The sequence below is a fragment of the Tamandua tetradactyla genome, chromosome 7, assembly GCF_023851605.1.
Source record: "Tamandua tetradactyla isolate mTamTet1 chromosome 7, mTamTet1.pri, whole genome shotgun sequence".
Lineage (NCBI taxonomy): Eukaryota > Metazoa > Chordata > Mammalia > Pilosa > Myrmecophagidae > Tamandua > Tamandua tetradactyla.
In genome coordinates this window covers 66,644,091-66,662,337 of record NC_135333.1, presented here as the reverse complement: position 1 = coordinate 66,662,337, position 18,247 = coordinate 66,644,091, and the positions used below count along the sequence as shown (strand labels likewise).

At 48.1% G+C, this 18,247-nt stretch overlaps 1 protein-coding gene and 1 long non-coding RNA gene across 6 annotated transcripts; one reads left to right on the top strand and one right to left on the bottom strand.

Annotated features, from left to right (window-relative positions):
• The first annotated feature begins 601 nt into the window (after positions 1-601).
• Positions 602-11,712, top strand: FGF6 (fibroblast growth factor 6). 3 transcript variants are annotated; one of them, XM_077169733.1, is made up of 3 exons: positions 602-1,037; positions 2,046-2,149; positions 11,462-11,712. In XM_077169733.1, the coding sequence occupies exons 1-3, from the start codon at positions 692-694 to the stop codon at positions 11,636-11,638; spliced, it is 627 nt and encodes a 208-aa protein (XP_077025848.1). In that variant the 5' UTR covers positions 602-691; the 3' UTR covers positions 11,639-11,712. The 3 variants fall into 3 exon arrangements, with proteins under 3 accessions (XP_077025848.1, XP_077025847.1, XP_077025846.1); XM_077169732.1 differs by lacking the exon at positions 11,462-11,712 and adding an exon at positions 2,366-2,628 and having other exon boundaries at positions 2,046-2,080; XM_077169731.1 differs by lacking the exon at positions 11,462-11,712 and adding an exon at positions 2,366-2,628.
• Positions 10,243-16,280, bottom strand: LOC143691376 (uncharacterized). 3 transcript variants are annotated; one of them, XR_013179503.1, is made up of 5 exons: positions 15,622-16,280; positions 14,750-15,003; positions 12,639-12,935; positions 11,897-12,063; positions 10,243-10,802 (listed from the first exon to the last, which is right to left on the bottom strand). It is a non-coding gene; the product is annotated as an uncharacterized LOC143691376 (long non-coding RNA). The 3 variants fall into 3 exon arrangements; XR_013179502.1 differs by lacking the exon at positions 15,622-16,280 and adding an exon at positions 15,356-15,407; XR_013179501.1 differs by having other exon boundaries at positions 14,750-16,280.
• Positions 16,281-18,247: the final 1,967 nt, after the last annotated feature.

The following is an 18,247-nucleotide window of genomic DNA, read 5'->3' as shown; positions in this document are numbered from 1 at the left end:
TCGGTGACCCCCTGCCCTTGACTGTGGGCTCTTTCCATGAAAAGATTTCAAAGGTAACTTGCAAACCATGGTCATCACCCACCACCAAGCCCTTTCCCCTCTAAATAAGGAAGCCGGCACTGCCAGGCCAAGAACGGACTTCTGCCCAATTTGGGTGCAGGGTGGCCTCTCACTTCCCTTTTCCCCTGGGCCCCCATCCAGCTGCCCCTCCCCCAGAGATGCTCCCGCTACCTTCATTCCTGCCTCATAGTTGGAATGACAGTGGTTCCCAGAGTCCCTGGGGAGTGGGGAGGGTGATGCGGGTCTGGGGAGGGAGCCAGGCCCAGGAGCAGGTTAATGTTACATCCTTGGATAAGTGAGCTGGGCCAGTTGACGTCAGGATGATGATGGGTGGAGGGGAGGGCTGGGCTGCTGAACTATAAAGATAGGTCAAATCAAATGTAATCAACTCGGGACAGAGCGAGCAGCCGAGCTAGAGAGAGTCCCCAAGCCATGGTCCCTACCAGCCAGGGCTCAGCCTGGGTCCCTCTGCTCCCGACCCGAGTGCCCAAAGTAGGCTTTGGTTTCATGTCAGCAGCCTTCATCTGCCTTCCAAAAATAAGCCCCTGCCGCCATGCCGAGGGGAGGAAAACAAGAAGGGCAGTATTTTTAGGGCCATTAATTCTGACCACGTGCCTGAGAGGCAAGGTGGATGGCCCTGGGACAGAGGCTGCTCATCACTATGTCCCGGGGAGCAGGACGCCTTCAGGGCACGCTGTGGGCTCTCGTCTTCCTGGGCGTCCTAGCGGGCACGGTGGTGCCCTCGCCGGCAGGCACCCGCGCCAACAGCACCCTGCTGGACTCGAGGGGCTGGGGCACCCTGCTGTCCAGGTCTCGCACTGGGCTGGCTGGAGACTTTGCCGGGGTGAACTGGGAAAGTGGCTACCTGGTGGGGATCAAGCGCCAACGGAGGCTGTACTGCAACGTGGGCATCGGCTTCCACCTCCAGGTGCCCCCCGACGGCCGGATCAGCGGGACCCACGAGGAGAACCCCTACAGTGAGTGCAGCGCCAGGCAGTTGGGAAGCTCGAGGGCTCGGGCTCAAGCAGGGCTCAGAGAGGAAGGGTGCTTGCTCTGGGTGGGTGGGACCTTACTTTAAAGGGGGAGAAATGTTATTCATCACCACCGTGAGATGCTGATGAGCACACCCAGCTGTCTGACCCTGCCCCGCCACAGGCTTAATGTGCTGAGGTCCAAGCATCCTGATGTCCTTCACCGCCACCCCACGATGCCCCTGGCCGCAGCACTGCTGGCCCTGTGGCCTTGTAAGACCCCTGGGATCGTTCAGTCCTGGGAGCCATAAGCCAGGGCTGGGGAGAATGAGTTAGAAGTACTTGGACCAAATGAGACACCAGCTAATTTTTTTTTCAGATTCCCTCTTTGAAAAGGAAAGGCAAGCAGTTTGCACATTTCCTAGCTGAAGCACATCCCTCTTGTTTTATTTCAAACCTGCTCCCCCCTGTCCACAGGCCCTTATCCTACTATCCGGTGGGCTGCTGCATCATTAGGCTCCCCTCCTGGAGAGAGGATGGGGCTGCAAGGGCCAGGCCAACCGTCAGCCTCTGCGTGGCTGCAGCACTGGGGCGATTTGATGGGTTGGGATTTGTTGAAACATGTGGCATATGCATTTAAAAACAAAATCATCTGCATCCTTGTTTTTTGTGGTGGTGTTTTTTTTTCCTTCCAAGACAAGCTCCTGATGTGATTATGTCAGGGACACCCAGATTCAAAGCAAACCTCAAAGAGATCAGTATGTGGTCATTCCAATCCCAGCTCTGAAGTCAGACCTGTCCCTTGCAGAACTAGATTTTTAACAGAGTAGTGGAGGGACATGATGAGTCTAGAAGTCAGGATCTCCAAAGTTAGAAGGAAGAGGATGGAGGCCATGTTGGGTCCGACTTTCCAGAAACAGGGGGATGGGCTGTGATTATCAGACCACAGCGAGCCTCAAGTCCCACTCTGATTTGCACAAGCCTTAGGTAACGGGGCCCTCATTTCTTTGTCAGGTCTGCTGGAGATTTCCACAGTGGAGCGAGGTGTGGTGAGTCTCTTTGGAGTGAAAAGTGGGCTCTTTGTTGCCATGAACAGTAAGGGAAGACTGTATACAACGGTGAGTTCTTCGGGCCAGGGGTGGGTCTGGGTTTTATGAAGCCTGCAGCTTAAGCAAGTTAAGAAAATGATATAGGATTTTTGAGTAGAGATGTGACTATTTAACTAGAATGAGAAAAAAAAGGGACTGTGGAAGGAACCTGTGAAAGTGAAATGCCTTGAGGCTTGTGCTTCATTAGCCTTACAGTCAATTGGTCTCTGGACTGCATTTTTCCAGATTCTACCTGCCAGAGCCTTTGCAATGAAAGGGGAACTAAAGCTTCAGAAAGCTCTTGTCAGAAGGAAACCTGCGGTGGGCATAAGGCTGTCATCCAGCCTCGCAATCAGGTTTGATTTCCTGAATTGGAAAGCCCAGAGAAGGCCAGCCTGTCCTTCAGCCCGAGTGTGTGTCCATCCATGTCGCACTCATGGAAGAGACCCCAGGGGTGAGAGTGCAGTGGGAAGGTGAGCCTGGAGACTATTATTCTCACCTTCAACAATTTGTTCACATTTTATTCAGACCGCTGGTCCTGGATCGAATAGGCTGGAGAAGCCGCCTCCCTATGTCTTTGACACCCTCAGCTAGCACCAGGTCCCACCCCCACCCCACCATAGGCCACCCCTGGGAGGGCCAGTGCTGGGGCTGTGGTTAATGCAACCATTTTCTAAGCACATTTACCAAAGCCTTTGCTCTCTCACACCCACTTGGTCCTGGGTCGCCTAGCCCATGCTGAAGATTATTCTAAAATATGGTTTGGGAAAAAGTCCCCTTGAGATTAAGGAACCCGAGATTCTTTTGACAGAAATTAGAAGGTTAAAAAGGGAATATTTCAGGACAACAGTCAAGGAATCCCAGTGTTATTTTGGGGGGGAGGCTCTAGAGAACCATTCTACCTCTCCTTGGAGGATGGATTGAGATTGGTGCTGGTCTTGGGGAAAGCTGTTAAATATTGGGATGGGTAACCCGCATGGCCTCTGTCTCAAGATCTTTAGCTGAGACTTATCAGAAATGATCACAAACTAGTTTGTTAATAAAGGTGGCATGATAAGAGTTGATTCATGGAGATGGACTGAAATCAGTGGATTTCCAGTTCTGGAGATTGGTTGCATTAACATCATCTTGGTAATTTGGTTTTTTGTTTGTTTGTTTTTTGTTTTGCATGGGCAGGCACCGGGAATTGAACCCGGGTCTCCAGCATGGCAGGCAAGAACTCTGCCTGCTGAGCCACCATGGCCTGCCCATGGTAACTTGTTAAAAGCACAGATTTCCCGGGTTCTCCCTCAGATTGTTATTCAGGAGGGCTGGATGGGGGCCTGGAAATCTGTGTGTTGGTTTGTTTGTCATTTTTAAGTTTCACAGGCGTTTCTGAGGCACAGGGAGGTTGAGGTTTGGGAACCACCAGGCTACATAATCACTGGAGGCAGAGGAGCACTCCTCTCCAAGGGTTACACCATCCCTGGGAGTTTGAGGGTTGGGTGAGATGAAGCAAAACATTCAACCTGGAATTCGCAGACACTCTCTACCACTCTCTTGAAAAGCCATAGAGAGCAGTGGGCAGCCGGGGACCCGTGCAGCAGGTACCCTCTCCGTGGGGTGGCTTGAAGGACGACGTCATCCCAAGGAGTCCCGTCTCACCAGCCTGCATAGCTCCTGGGATCCCACAGAACTGAGAGCCCTGGGGTTTGGGTTGACGCCAAGGGACTCCACGCATGAGGCTTGTTTTGAAGGCCAAGCTCTGGAAGGAAGTACAAATTAAATAAAACTTTATCATTGTCCCTTTATTGACAAGCTAGTTTATTATTTCTTTCTCCTTTCTCAGAAAGGAATCCAACCTTCAGGAAGGCAAGGGAAGCAAATAGAGAGTAGATTTATCCATTTTCCACTTTAAGTCTATGGCCTTGGTAGGAGAAACTGGGGGAGGCTGGAAATAGGAAATTTACTGATCAGAAAAAGCATCATACAGGGATGTTCAGGAGTAGCCAATAGAAAGCAATCATATCTTACTCATAATGCATGAGGTGTCCCAGCGGCCCCTGACTCCACAGCACCATCAGGCCAATGACTTTAAGAGGAATCAAGTGGATGTATGGGCTATAAGGCTTCCTAAATGAGCAGAATCCAGGAAAAAGGGGGATTGCCCTGAGAAGACCCACCCACCATTCACCCTGCACTCTCCTCCATCCCTGTAGCCCTAACCAAAGAGCACCTTCTCAGAGGTGGGGGATTCTCTCCCCCGAACTGCGGGGCCCCGCGGCTGTGCAGGGAGAGTGGAGGGGGCAGGGCCGGCCGGCCGCGCTGGGCCCCAAGCCCGGGGCACCTGATGCGCTCTGTGGCTGGGGACCAGGTGCTCCTGAGCAACCCCTACCCCTCCCGCCTCCACCCCTCTGAGGCCATAATCACCATCTAAAAAAACAATTGCCAACTGATCCCGGGAGCCAGGAAGACTCCCGCTGGGTGATGATTTCATTCACACTATTTCACTTTAAGCCCCCAGGGCTGCCTCATCTCCTGGCCGCTCAGCTGCTACTGCCGCTAAATGGGCTTTCTTAAAGGGAGGAGGAGGTGAGCTGGACAGGGTGGGGGGTGGGGGAAGTGAGGGAGGAGGGGATAGGGACGCCCTGTGGCCAAAGAATCCAGAGCTAGGAGAACCCAAGGGGGAGAAGTCTCCAGGAAAGAGAGCAGAGACTCCTGGCCGTGTGGCCCACCCTCCTGAGCAAATAGCTGTGACCAAGCCCCACAATTCAACTGAGCACCTAGGGTCCACCAGGCTCCTGCCGGGGGCTCCCCAGGAGGTACCTGCGATCCCTGGCCTCACCTCAGAGAAGCCCAGGCTGTGATGGCTGCTCATACCTGCCTTCAGGATGCAAGGGCCATTCCCCAGGGCCCTGCAGCTAGCGGCCTAAAGCGCAGCAGAGACGCAGTGGGTAGCACAGATGGGGCCCGTGTCTCAGTTCCAGCCCCCATCCACTGTTGATCTACTTGTCTTACTTTGGGCTAATTCCCTGGGGCTTCTACGGACCTCTGCTCTCTCGGTGTAAACTGAGGCAAAAATTAAGGTGTTCCAACCTCTTTGATCTCCATTAAAAACAAACAATAACAACAACAAAAACACACATCACAATAGAACAGCAGTTCTATTAAAATCCGTTGTTTGAGAAAAATGCGTATGGCAAAAAGTTACCAGGAATTCAGGTGTGCTTTTAGCGGGTTTGAGTTTTACTGCTTATCACTTTTAATCAACAATAGTGTAACACTGTCTAAAACGTGGGGTTTATTTCCTCCCCAGAGGCCTTTGACTCTTCTCCGGGGTGTTATGTTGGGGGTGGAGGGGTGGGAAGCCTTTCCTTCCCTGTCAGATTCCACTCCCATCCAGGAGAGACCCGCTCCCAGAGGGTGGAGTAAGAATTCCGGCGAGTTAGATGTGTGTCCACGCCTGGGGCGCAGTGGGGAGGCTTGGAGGGCCTCAGCCGGACCTCACAAAGGGCTCTGCCTCTGGCCCGCCTGCTGTAAGAGCTGTGACAGGCAGGAGAAGAATGACAGAACAGATAGGAATATTTTCTAAAAACTTCTAAGTTAGCTGTGCAAATCGCGCGTTAGGAAAAGTGGTTAGAAAACGAAAGCATCTTCAGAGCTGGATGATGGTTCTCCATTTCAGCTAAGGAGAGAAAAAGAAACAGTCATGGGCTGCAGAAGGAGAGTCTTAAGTCAAAGAATTTTCTTTCTCACCGCCCCTCCTCCTGCTCCCTACCCACCCGCACAACCAGGAGTGATGGAGGCAAGGAGACAAATGTCACCGGACAAGGGCAGTGGATTCTGTGGCCCAGTGCACTCAGGTGATCAGTTCCTGAGACACCACGGGAGAAGACGTTTATTACTAGGCGCACAGCAGAAGAGCAGATCACCTATTGACCCAAAATCTGTCTGCCTGAACTGCAGTAATTCTGATAGTTTTATAGAACTAAAAGATGGGCCAGTTTTTGGATAATAAGCACAATGGTTGTAGGTGATGTCATTGGAGGTGATCTAATTTTCGGGCACGTGCAGATTGACTCTATGCTACTTAGAGAACATATGTAAGAAAATGGCGGCCTCAGTATGATGGCAGTGTGACCTTTAGTATTATAATGAGGTTAACGTAGGTTAACGTCTAAGCTACTGTGCATGTCAGGAGGGCCCATTTTGATTAGATCCATTCTTGGTTATCAAAAAGCTTTGAACTTGTTAGTTCTGGGATGACCCAAAACCCTTCATTAATAAACTTTAGGGGCTGTCTTTAGTGATTACAAGACTCTAGAGTTGAAAACCTAGATAAATGGGTACAACTGAAGGTTAGTCACAAGGTTTTTACAATCACAGGGGCAGAAGATACGGACTAAACGATCATAATCAGAGATCGAGGCAGGTGATTTATGGATTTCTGGTATTTCCCTTGGTCTACTCCAGTATACCAGAAAGCAAAAAGGAATGAGTATGTAATGATTCAGTAATCAAATTCATCCCTTACGTCCTAACTTCTTGGTTACACACAGGAAGCCCTAGGATAAAGGTCTTTAAGAGTAGAAATGGACTTGAGTCAGTCCAGGTGATTTGTTTCTGTCTAAGGACAAGAATATGGGCATCTTGTCTACCCCAGAGTTTTAGGGGCATTTCTGCCAGAGGTAACTCACCCATGAACACCCATAAACCTGCCCCTTTGCAAAGTGACCTTCTCCACAGTGGACACTGAAAGCTTTATAAAGAGTTTGGTTCCAGCTAAGTCATATTAGGCCCATGTAAAATTGTCATGCTGCTGCCTGAGGCATGGCAGGCCCAGGAAATGTGAGCCGGTGGAATGACGTTCATTTGTTCAAGTAATAATATATGGTAGCTGCTTTTATTAACGTGACAGTCACTTGGCTCAAGCGCTTTTCTCACTAGAACTGAGGAGCCAACATTCCTGAGTCCTGAGAAGCCAGAGCTGAGGGATCCACTCCGGCTGAATTAAGGGGCTGGGTCTTGATATGTTTGAGAATCAGTGTGGTCGGCAGGAAAATCCTGCCAGCCTGAAGCACCAGACTGCGTCCAAGAGCTGGGGGTGCGGGGTGGAGGGAGGGGTACAGGCAGGGAGGTGTCCACACACACCTCAGGGAACTGGGAACTGAAGGAGGGTGTGAGGGCTGCCAAAGCAAACTGCATGTATTTCTCTTTCTTCACTTTAGGTCTGTACAGAATTCTAGGAAAGGCTAGGAAAAGAAGATAAGCTAGGGAAAAAAGACAGAACTGAAAGAAACAAAAGCAGGACACTTTAAAAATGGGGGAGATTTAAGTAATCAGAATCTGATGAGAGAGAATAGGGTGCCTTGCATACAGACTGCCACATGCACATTTAAATAGCGTTTCAGGAGACCCACATACTTAGGAAAGACTGGGTCCTTCATTGGTCACGTTCTAGATAGGAGGAAAGGGGCAAATGCCCTTAAAGGTTCCTGCCTGAATCACCCAATTCGTACCCCTTACCCTCCCCACCCCACCTCCTTCCTTAAGACTAGATTTCCTCTCTAGAGTCTGCAAACAGCACATGAAACCTCTCCCCCATCATCCACATCTGAAATATATTTTCCTAGAAACCAATAAAGAGGGTTACTCTCCAGTGACATGTACAGTTAGAACAGAGAGGAATGCAAGTAGGCGCAGGGGGTGTGGGTGGATGAAATAGCAATTAAGTCTCACTCCCACCATCGACTCACAGCAATTTTTTGGTATCATTTTAGGAGCAATTTCATGAGCGTGCCCATGCTTATGCACTGGTGTCACTTTTTAAAAGTCACACAAATAGTAAGCAGTATGATATATGTACTGCTTTGAACTTGACTTATTCAGTTAACAATGTATCTTCAAAACCACGTCATATCAGTGCACAGTGATTTCTTGTTCTTTTCATGGCTGCATAGTATTTCATTGGGTGGATGCGTCATATTGAGTTAACCACTCTCCTCTTGATGGACTTAGATCGTTTCCAGTCTTTTACTAGTATACATGATATGGCAGTGAGTAACTTAATTACACATGTGCAATTCTACCACAAAGATGAATTTTTTAAAGTGGAATTGTTGATCAAAGCTATATCCTTTTTTTTTTTCATTTTGAGAGTTAGTCAAATTGGTCTTTTATAGAGGTTATAATACACATGCCAGTGGGCATTAAATGAGAATTCCTGGTCCCCACACCCTCACCAGTAAAGGTATATTCTCAAACATTTTTCTCTTTGCAATCTAACAAGTAAAAATGGAATCTCAGAGTTATGATTTACATTTCTTTTATTTTGTGTAAGATTAGGCACATCTCCCTATGTTTAAATGCAATTTTCGTATTTTCTTTTCTATGACTTGTTCATAAATTTTGTACATTTTTCAGTAAATAAAGGGTTTTGAATTGGTAAGAAAATTTGCTCTTTGAAAAATATTTCATCCAAGTTTTCCATTTATATTCTGATTTTAAAGTATTTTTCCTGGCAGAAATAAAATTTCTTAGTTTTTTTTTTTTTTCCTCTTATGGCTTTTAGTTTTTTTTATGTCCTGCTTAGAAAGAACTTCTTGCTCCGCGATTATTGAAAACAATAACAACGATTTTCTTCTGGACTTTCAAAGGTTGCATTTTTGCATTTAAATCTTTGCTCCTTTGGGAATCTATTTTGATGTAAGGAATCAACCCACACATCAAACTTTACTATCATTAAAAAATAATAATATCCAGTTGTTCCAATGCCATGTTTTCTTCAGTGATTTGAAATACCGCTTTTGATTTATATTCATTTCCAAATTAATTTTTATTTTATATTTACATATGTGTTTGGGTCTAGTTCTGGATGTTCTTCTATTCATTAGCTCTCACAACTTTTACAAGCAATCCCCAGTTTAATTTCCCCTGGTGCTGTTACTTCCAGAGCTTTGCCTGGCTCTATACCCCACACACAGGTAAAAAACACTATCACACAAAACAAACAAACAAAAGACACTATCCTGAGAGGCTCCCAAGCCCTGAGCGCTGCACCTGAGCAAGCATTGACCTCTCTCCCTACTTAGCTCTGTGCTTTCTTCATGCAAACTCACTACCTCCCTCTCTTCCAGTCAGCAACTGTAGAGCTTAAAAGCTAAATTGTCCAATAACCCACAGCAAGTTGTTACAGCAATGATGGACCAGGACAAGTAGTCTTTAGGGACATTAGAAGTAAAGTAGGGGAAATTAATAATAATAATAAAAATAGTAACTCTTACAATTTTAATTTTACTCTTTGTTAGGTACTATGCCAAGGGCTCTCCATGCATCATTTCTATTCTACAAGATAATCACTCTTTACTGAGGTTCAGGATTAAATAACTTCACTAGATTCACATAACTAAATAAGAGCTGAGCTGAGATTTAATCATGTAAATCTAACCTCAAAGCTATTGCAAAAATATGCTCTCTGCCTACTTGCATTAGTTTATTCTCCCTATCTCTGGCACATTCATTCGCTCATCCATTCCACAGGTATTTACTGAGCACCCACGTCAAGAGAAACAAAGGAAAGCTTGTGAAAAGCTGAAACTCTCTAGGGACGTACTAATGAGCTAATTGCTGTGGCTTGGGAGAACGTTTACAGTCATCTCAAGAACATTAACATGGGAAAGTGCTCTGTAAACAATAAATCACAGGCACAGGAAGGAGAAGTGGGAAATGCAGTCAGCACTGGGTGAAAGGGTGAGGGGCGGGATGTCAACCTGCTCCCACAGGCAAAACTGCACCCCCCTGACATTCACACTGCCTTAAAGGACCATCCATGCAGGGGTGCCCCCACCCGTCAGCGCTGTCCTCAGGAAAGGATCACATCGTCATTCATCCAACATCAGGTACAGAACGAGAGGCAACCCTTGTCTGAGGAATCTTGTCTTAGGGGCCAGGAAACGAGAGCAGGTGAGCGGGGTTCTCCCACCACGTTCAGTGCAGGCGCAGAGGCAGGCAGGAAGGATTTGGGGCATCTGGGAGCCTGAAGCTCATTACGGTCCTTTCAGAACAGGAAGAGGCTCGCGTCCATCCCACACTGCCAGCCAGGCTGGGACGCTCATAGTACTACTCCTCTGGGGAAGGTCAGACGACACCCCTGGCACAGCCAGACAGCCATTGAGGGGGTTATTTTTTTATAGCTGATGGCCTCAGTCAGCAGGAAGGGGGCAGCAATTGTACTCCACCTATTTCTCTATTTCATTCTTTATTTCCTTTTAAGACTGGATCCTAGGTCTCCTGGCTCCCACTTTACTCTCTTTTCCTTTAGGGCCCACCAAACCGCCTCCCCTCAATGACACAGAAATCCCTGCAGCCTCCCTCAGAGCCAGCGACCCAGGCAGGCTCAGGGAAGAAAGGACACTCTTTTCTAGGAAAAAAAGGGGGACTTGGCTGACTTATTGGAAATGAACTTGTCGATGTGTGACAGGAAGTCCAGCCTTCATTTTTTGAGCAGGTGGCCCACACACACTTCTCCACCAAATGAGCACTGCAGGGGGCAATTTATTATTCCTCAGACGCCCTGGCACCACCTGTCATGCAGAGAACCAGGCTTTTTGCCATATAAAACTCACTGCTACTCACCATCTCTGCTCCTTTATGTTCCTGGAGAACCATGGATCAGGTCCTAGGAGGCACTGGGCATCTTCTGCATCTACAGACAAAACCAAAGAAGGGCCTCTTTAAAGGATGCAAACCTGGGGCTTAAACTGTTTGGGGAACCTGCAAGTGGAAAGAAAGAACGAAAGTGCTGGGAAGGATCTAAGAAATTATCAGTCTCACCGCCCCACCCCATCCCCACACACACATGCAGTTTGCAAGAAAGGGACCTGAGGCTCAGAGGAGGAGGGAACCTGCCCAAGGGCACACAACTAAGACCTGGAAGAGCCAGTAGACAGAACCCCAGGCTCTGAGCCTCTTCTCCTGGGCTGCCAGTCATGGTCTCCTTGGACAGCAGCTTATTTCCTTTTCTGATCCTTCTGCTGAATGGAATAAATGATCGTCTAAGTGCTTAGGAGAAAAACATCTTGAAACGGGAGTCAGGAGACCCAAATACTACAGCTCCGGCTCCACCCTGCGTGCCAGGGACCATCAATCCACCTGCCAGGGCCTTGGTTTCTCCACCATAGAGGAGGAAAGGTGCAGGTGGGTCACGCGATGTTATCCCAGGATGGCTTAGATCTTGTGGTGGTTGTTTTGCAAAAGGAAGGGTCACCAGAGAGGGGACCGCCTATGCAAGAGTCTGCTGGGCTGGCGTTTGCGGCCCTCCCCATGTATAATCGAGCCTCTGCTGTTTGTCTCCTTCTTCCGCAGCCCAGCTTCCAAGAGGAATGCAAGTTCAGAGAAACCCTCCTGGCCAACAATTACAACGCCTATGAGTCAGACCTGTACCGAGGGACCTACATTGCACTAAGCAAATATGGACGGGTAAAGAGGGGCAACAAGGTGTCCCCAATCATGACTGTCACTCACTTCCTTCCTAGGATATAAGGACCTCTGAAAGACGCCTCCCCAAGCTGAAAGCAGCATCTTTTCTATTGGAACTTTGTACATGTGAACATCTTCCCTTGCCCCACCCCCCACCCCGTGTTAGGCTTATCTTGTGTTTGGGGAAGACCCGAGTCAGTTCCCTTGGCCACATTTGCCTCCCATCCTCCTGCCACCAGATCCCATGGCATGCAACCCACCGAAGTGAGGAGCTGTGGCCAGCATACTCAAATGGCAACGGATCACGTGCTCTGGCCTCACCTGAGAAGAGAAGGTATAGATGACATCATGGAATATGACCATATGCACAGGAGGAGGCCAGGGAGGGAGCATATGTACAGCCGTACGTCTTTATGTGCATTCTCAGAGCAAAGGCATTTCAGAGCATCGGGTTTCTTTCTCCTGGTATCATCGCTGCAGGAATCTGCCTGCAAGAATTTCATTTGTCAAACCCGCAGGATGGATGTGTGCTCCCACTTCACCTCTTCCCATTCAGAGGTATTTGCAACAGATGAGGGCTGCATGGGTGGTGGGGAGCAGCTGTCCCCTAACTGAGAGGAAGTAAGATTTCTTTGCAAACCAGAAAGATAGTGATCAAGCACTCCAAACTTCCTCACTGGGAGGCTCTGGGGACACTGGGATGAATTGTCAAGGGAGCTGGTGGAGAAGAGGTGCCTTTCGTGGAGGCAAGGGATAGAATTGTGCTGGGGGTAACTGAGGAAGGCCTGCCTGTGGCAGCGGAAGGGACTGTATGTTTTTCAGAGAAACATCCTGCCTGGAGGATTCGGTGCTCTTTGTGGCTCCAGGAACAAGCAGGGGCCAGGCTGCTTGCTCATATTTTCTCACTTTGAACCAGATCTTATTTTAACCTCAGATGACAAGGATCCTAATAATGGCAACCTCTCTGGCAAGTAACGAGGGGTGCAAAATAGGGCATGAAGGAAGTAGAGAGGCTTTGGACTACAGATGGTAATTCCTCTCCAACTATGTCCAGGAAACTCACCCAAGTTTTCATCTGATACTCTCACTTCCTTCTTGGTCGTGCTCATCTCGCACACACATTGTGGCCTGGATGCAGCAGCATGGGCACCAGGACCTCTAGAGCTTGCCCCTTCTTGCCCCCATACAGTAGGACAGTAGTGATAATCTCGTGAAACCAAGCGTCCAAGCTGAAGCAGCTCCTTGTTGTATAATGCCTTCTTGCCTCCTGTCCTTTAAGAATATTTAAAGCAAACCCTCTCCAAGTGACTATAAATGCCTGGAGCCTTCAGATTCCTGAACCATTGGAACGTTCCTAAATCTGAAACCAGAGAGCGCCATATCAGAGTGCAAATATTTTCGGCATACGTGAACCATCGTGCTACAAAATGACCTGACAGCCTCTGCTGCACTCAGAGGCCCCTGCCTACAAGACCGTCCCTCATCTGCTGCAAATACCTTCATCTTCTACATACCTCTCTATTTGAGGACGCATCTAGCTATAGATAGGTCTGGGCTGAGGGAATGTGAACTGAAGATGGATGTTGACCATCTGAGAGAGACATGACACTGGTCCCCTCTTCTGCCCAGTAACTGGGGGAAGACATGTGCTGGATGAGAAGAAGGCCATAGCAAGGTGAGCTAAGAGTGAACAATCAGGAAGAGCACAGAAACAAGGTAGACATGGTCAAGCTTTGCATGGAAACTGTAAAGAGCTGGGGTCTTTGCACCAAGAGGAAGGAGAGAAAATTGGTCTATCATCCCTGCTTGGAATATTTGAAGTGCTTGGAGGCAGGGGGGGAAACCGAATACTTCTTAAGGAGGTCTTGGTTTCTTTAACAAGGGCCATCAGAAACTGATGCCCCAGAATCTGAAGTGTGTATCAGTTCCAGGTGGAATGTGGTGGAAATGTGGGAAGATTGGACGGATAGACTGTGATCTGAATGGGAGAGCAAAAATTTTAGGTTCCAAAGCATTCGTTCCTTTCTTCCCAAATCTTTGAGCCAACCTGGCATGGAAAGAGGCTCTATTCCAAAGAGTCACGAAACCTCTGACCGTGACACCCTTCTGGCATTTTCCTAGAGGCCCCTAAAAGCGTTCACATCCTGACAAGGAGTTTCCCCACATGTCCACTCTCGTTTGTCATGCTGGGCCTGAGGAGAAGCTCTGAAAGACCCAGGATCACACAGGCTCAACATTCAGCCACGTGCAAGTGGTATCAGCCCTGTGGTTTGGTTGTTTATGGCTGGCCTCAATTCTGAACGGCCAGGTGTGGGCTTTAGCTAGACCAGGCTGTATTACTTGATAAATACTTTTAATATCACCCCATAGGGATGTATGACTGACTCTTGAAAATCCTTCCCAACAAAAGGAATTACTCCAAGGGCTTCCTCTTTGATCTCTAGGAGACTTGGGCTTAAAGTCAGTTTCCATCCACTGAAGTAGATTAAGAGACAGGAAAAGAGTAAAATCAGCAAGGGGCTTTTTTGGCCCCTCCTCACCTGTGACTGTGTCTGAACACAGGTGCGGGGCAATTTTCATACCTGTTTGCTATGCCCACAGGGTACTGAACCCAGCTATCAGTCTCATTGGATTCAAATGTCTGCAAAAGACATTACCATAGGCAGGGGGACAAAAATATACCCTACCTTGCCACTAAGAATGTACCAAGAATGACTTATGCCCTCCCTCCCCCAAATCCTGAGCAGTGACCCTGGTTTACAGGGTTGAGTAGCTAATTGGCCTCTCTTCTATCCTGAACTTCTCTGCCAGTTCCATGCAAACTTGGGGCTCCAGGAGCCAAGAGGTTGCCTGATTCCTTCTTCAAAAGCAAATGATAAAACACATGTCTGAAAAATGGAATTTCTTGCCTGGGAAGAGGTTAGCTCAGAAACGATGTCTCCACTCACATTGGGGCAACGGATTGACCTCATAAGAAGCCAGAAAACTCCAAATGCCTTGTTCAAGCTGTTGATTGTGTTTGTTTCATCACTCGCTGCCTTCTAACACCCTTTCCTTCCCACTTCCCATACATTTTTTAACTTCGCTTGGAATAATTTTGTAACAATTCCCTGTTATCCTTCGCAGCCTTCCCTCTCTGCCACACTTCCCACAACACCTCCAGCACACACGCACCGTCACACACACGCCAAGACCCTGTTCCAGGGCCATTCTATAATTTCAGAAAGAGAATATTTTCTCTTGGCCTGGGGTACAGACTGCTCTCCTCTCTAGTCCTATGGGCTTCTCCCCAGGCCAAGAACCCAGGCCCGAAATTCTTGCCAGAATTCAATCCTGCTCTGAGCAGCCCGGGATTCTTTTCATGTTGGCTCTGGATTCCTTTCTCGTCCTAGACCTCAGCTCCTTGGAATTCTTACACAGTGCAAGTCCTGAAGAAAGAGGGAAATACAAAAGTCCATGAATCGTGTTGGATGCCCATTGCCTTTGCCCATTTTTACCACCACTGGTGCAAACATATTTATCAAATGCAGTTGCTGGCCCCCAAGATGCCAGGAAATCCTCTCTGTCCTCTTTCCCCTTCTAGAATGTGGATACAAGCTAGAAAACCACTGCATTTTTCTATCACAGTGCTCTTCCCTGAGATTCTGGGTCAGTTGTTTCTGCCCTTTGCCCCTCCTGCACCTAGCAAGTGGGTCTATAATATTTGCCCCCCAACCCCAATCCAGGAACCAGACATTTATCCTTTACCTCCGACCCAGGAACCAGACATTTATCCTATACCTCCGACCCAGGAACCAGACATTTATCCTTTACCTCCGACCCAGGAACCAGACATTTTTATCCTATACCTCCGACCCAGGAACCAGACATTTATCCTTTACCTCCGACCCAGGAACCAGACATTTATCCTTTACCTCCGACCCAGGAACCAGACATTTATCCTTTACCTCCAACCCAGGAACCAGACATTTATCCTTTACCTCCGACCCAGGAACCAGACATTTATCCTTTACCTCCGACCCAGGAACCAGACATTTATCCTTTACCTCCGACCCAGGAACCAGACATTTATCCTTTACCTCCGACCCAGGAACCAGACGTTTTTCTACAGAACATACCCAAAGGTAGGAATGATTGGGGTGTGACTGGAAGAATAGATAGAAATACTCCAGGCTGCACTTATATCTGAGTTAGCATTTCCCCTTCCGAGAATGGGAGGAAAGAGTGATTGGGCCCCAAACAGACCCCAAATCTAGTCCATTATGCAGCTAGTTAACACAGAACCATGTTTGTATACCTCATCGAACTGCTGAAATCCCAGCATTCGAACAGCTGAGTCCTTATGTGGTTTTCTTTTTTGTGGGTGTAAATCACTAAGTACCTCAGGCTGGGTCCCAGTGCAGAGCTCTCGAGTTTAGGTACAACGGGTAAGAAAACCCAGAAGCTTTTCCGTCACGTGCTTGTAAAATGTGATGCTTCTATTTTTTTTTTAAATATGTATGTGCTATGCACAAACCATATCATGTTCCAGCAAAAAAGTAAAAGGTCTTTTTATACGTACCTCTGAAGTGTTTTGACTCTACCCCTCCTATTAAAACTGACAACAAATCTTTGGGTTGTGTTGCTTTTCATCTTGATTCTTTCCTTCCGCCCAGGCAGGCAGGCAAAGGGCAATAAAAGCCCAGATTCACGGGGCTCTAGGTTATCAAGGCAGGAAGAAGTCATGGGGTCTCTGGGCCCAACCACTCTATCTTACAAATAGGAATTTAACCCAGGAGGAGAGGGAAGCGACCCAGGACGCAATGAGGCGGCAGCCTTCTCCCTCTTCTGCCTAAATCGAAGCCACGTATATGTATTTCTAAGACAATGAAGTCCTTGATTCATTTATTCACCCTTCAAGAAATATTTATTGAGCCCTTAGCTACGTCCTGAGATGGAATAGATGTTTGGGACAATACATGAGTGTGAACAACACAGACACAGTTTCCATCCTCTTGCAAACTTACGTTTAAAAGAATCACCCAGAAGCAGGCTAAAATGTAGATTCCCAAGCCCCACTCCCCCGGACAGGGGGGCCCCCCCGAGGCTGCCTTTGTGACACACAGGCGATTCGCACATTGAAAACCATTGGTCTAGCAGGGCGACTGGAATTGCAGAACGTTCTGCAATTTCAGCGAGGAAAGATCCTACAGATTATTAAATCTTTTCACAGATTAAAAATAGAGGAAGAAGAGCAGGGAGCAGGGAGCTCACGTTACTTACCCAGGATCACACGGCCACAGTGAGGACCCAGGTCTCCAGAGCTGGGGCTCTCTGATTTCACACTTTTCCCTCTCTGAGCCTGGAGCATCAGACCTTCAACTCTTCTGCAGCCCCACTCCTTCCTCCTCTCCTACTTCCTCCTGCAGCCTCTGGGGGAGAGTTACACGTGCCTTCCGTTGAACAATGCTGGTTTCTGAATAAATCTACAGACGCTTGGAAGGGCTGCCTGGTCCTTTGGGCTCTGCACCTCATTCCTATATCCATTCATTCAGTTACTATTTCTAAGAGCCCTTATGTGTCAGGACCGATGTCGGACCCTTAGAGTGTCACTGTCTCTAGTTGTGTGTGGGTTTATAGACGGGCATTAGACAAACAATCCCAGCAACACGGATGAGTGGCACGAGGGAGAAAGCCCAGGTGTCCGAGGGGTGCGCAGAAAAGGGTCCTGAAGTCATCTAGGTGGCTTAGAGTATCCATCCCAGAGAAACTGGGGTGTCAGCCAAATTAGGGTGTAGGGGTGGTGGGGAGGGCTGAGGAGGAAGAGCGTCGGGGTGGTAGTGGGGGGCGTGTAGCAAGTGTTTGAAAGTGGAATGGGGGTAGGGGAAGAGTATGCCACCTTTGAGGATTAAAAACAGGGTCAGTGTTGCAGATAAACAGAGGGAGGGTGGAGCAAGGCGGGGCTGGAGGGAGGTGGCTGGGAGCTGTCTTACGGAGCTGCAACCCCTGGGCAGCTGCGTTAAGGTGCTTGAATATACTTAAAAAAAATTTTAATATCACGTAATTCACCCTTTCCAAGTGTACAATTCAATGAATTTTAAGTTAATTTACCACACTGTGCAAACATCATCATAAATCAATTTTAGCACAATTTTATCATTCTATAAAGATCCCGCGTGAATATTTACTGCTAATGCCCATTCTTCCACGCCACTCTGGGCAACCACTAATATATTCTTTCTGTCTCTACAATTTGCCTTTTCTGGATATTTCATATAAAAGAATTGCACAATATATGGGATTTCCCTACTCTGAAGGAGCTTTAATTTTAATGGAAAAAAAAAATGTCAGGCCTTTGCTGAGTTTCAAGGAGTGACATGACCAGAAAGGGGCCCTGGAAAGACTGCCCGAAGTATCTTGTGTAAAATGACTTGGGCGCAAGGCCATGTCCAGGGGGAACAGTGTGGAAGCCGCTGGAACCTTCCGGCTAGCAGAGGCGGCACTTGGATATAGCACGGCTAAGTGGATGGAAGGAAGTAGGAAGGCCTCTGACACCTCAATGCTGAACCTGGGGAGCTCTTCATAGTCAGGACCTGATTCTCCCAAATGCAAAAGAACCAGCCTCCGCCGTTTTCTGAGGTGAGTCTCTTCTGATTTCATGGTCTTTGGCCATGCGCTCACCCCTGAGATGGC

Bases quoted from the DNA above. Each gene is read 5' to 3' on its own strand.
- FGF6 (XM_077169731.1), top strand. From the start codon at position 692: ATGGCCCTGGGACAGAGGCTGCTCATCACTATGTCCCGGGGAGCAGGA. The intron at 1,038-2,045 runs GTGAGTGCAGCG...TTTCTTTGTCAG, and splicing joins CCACGAGGAGAACCCCTACA to GTCTGCTGGAGATTTCCACA. The intron at 2,150-2,365 runs GTGAGTTCTTCG...GCATTTTTCCAG, and splicing joins AGGGAAGACTGTATACAACG to ATTCTACCTGCCAGAGCCTT.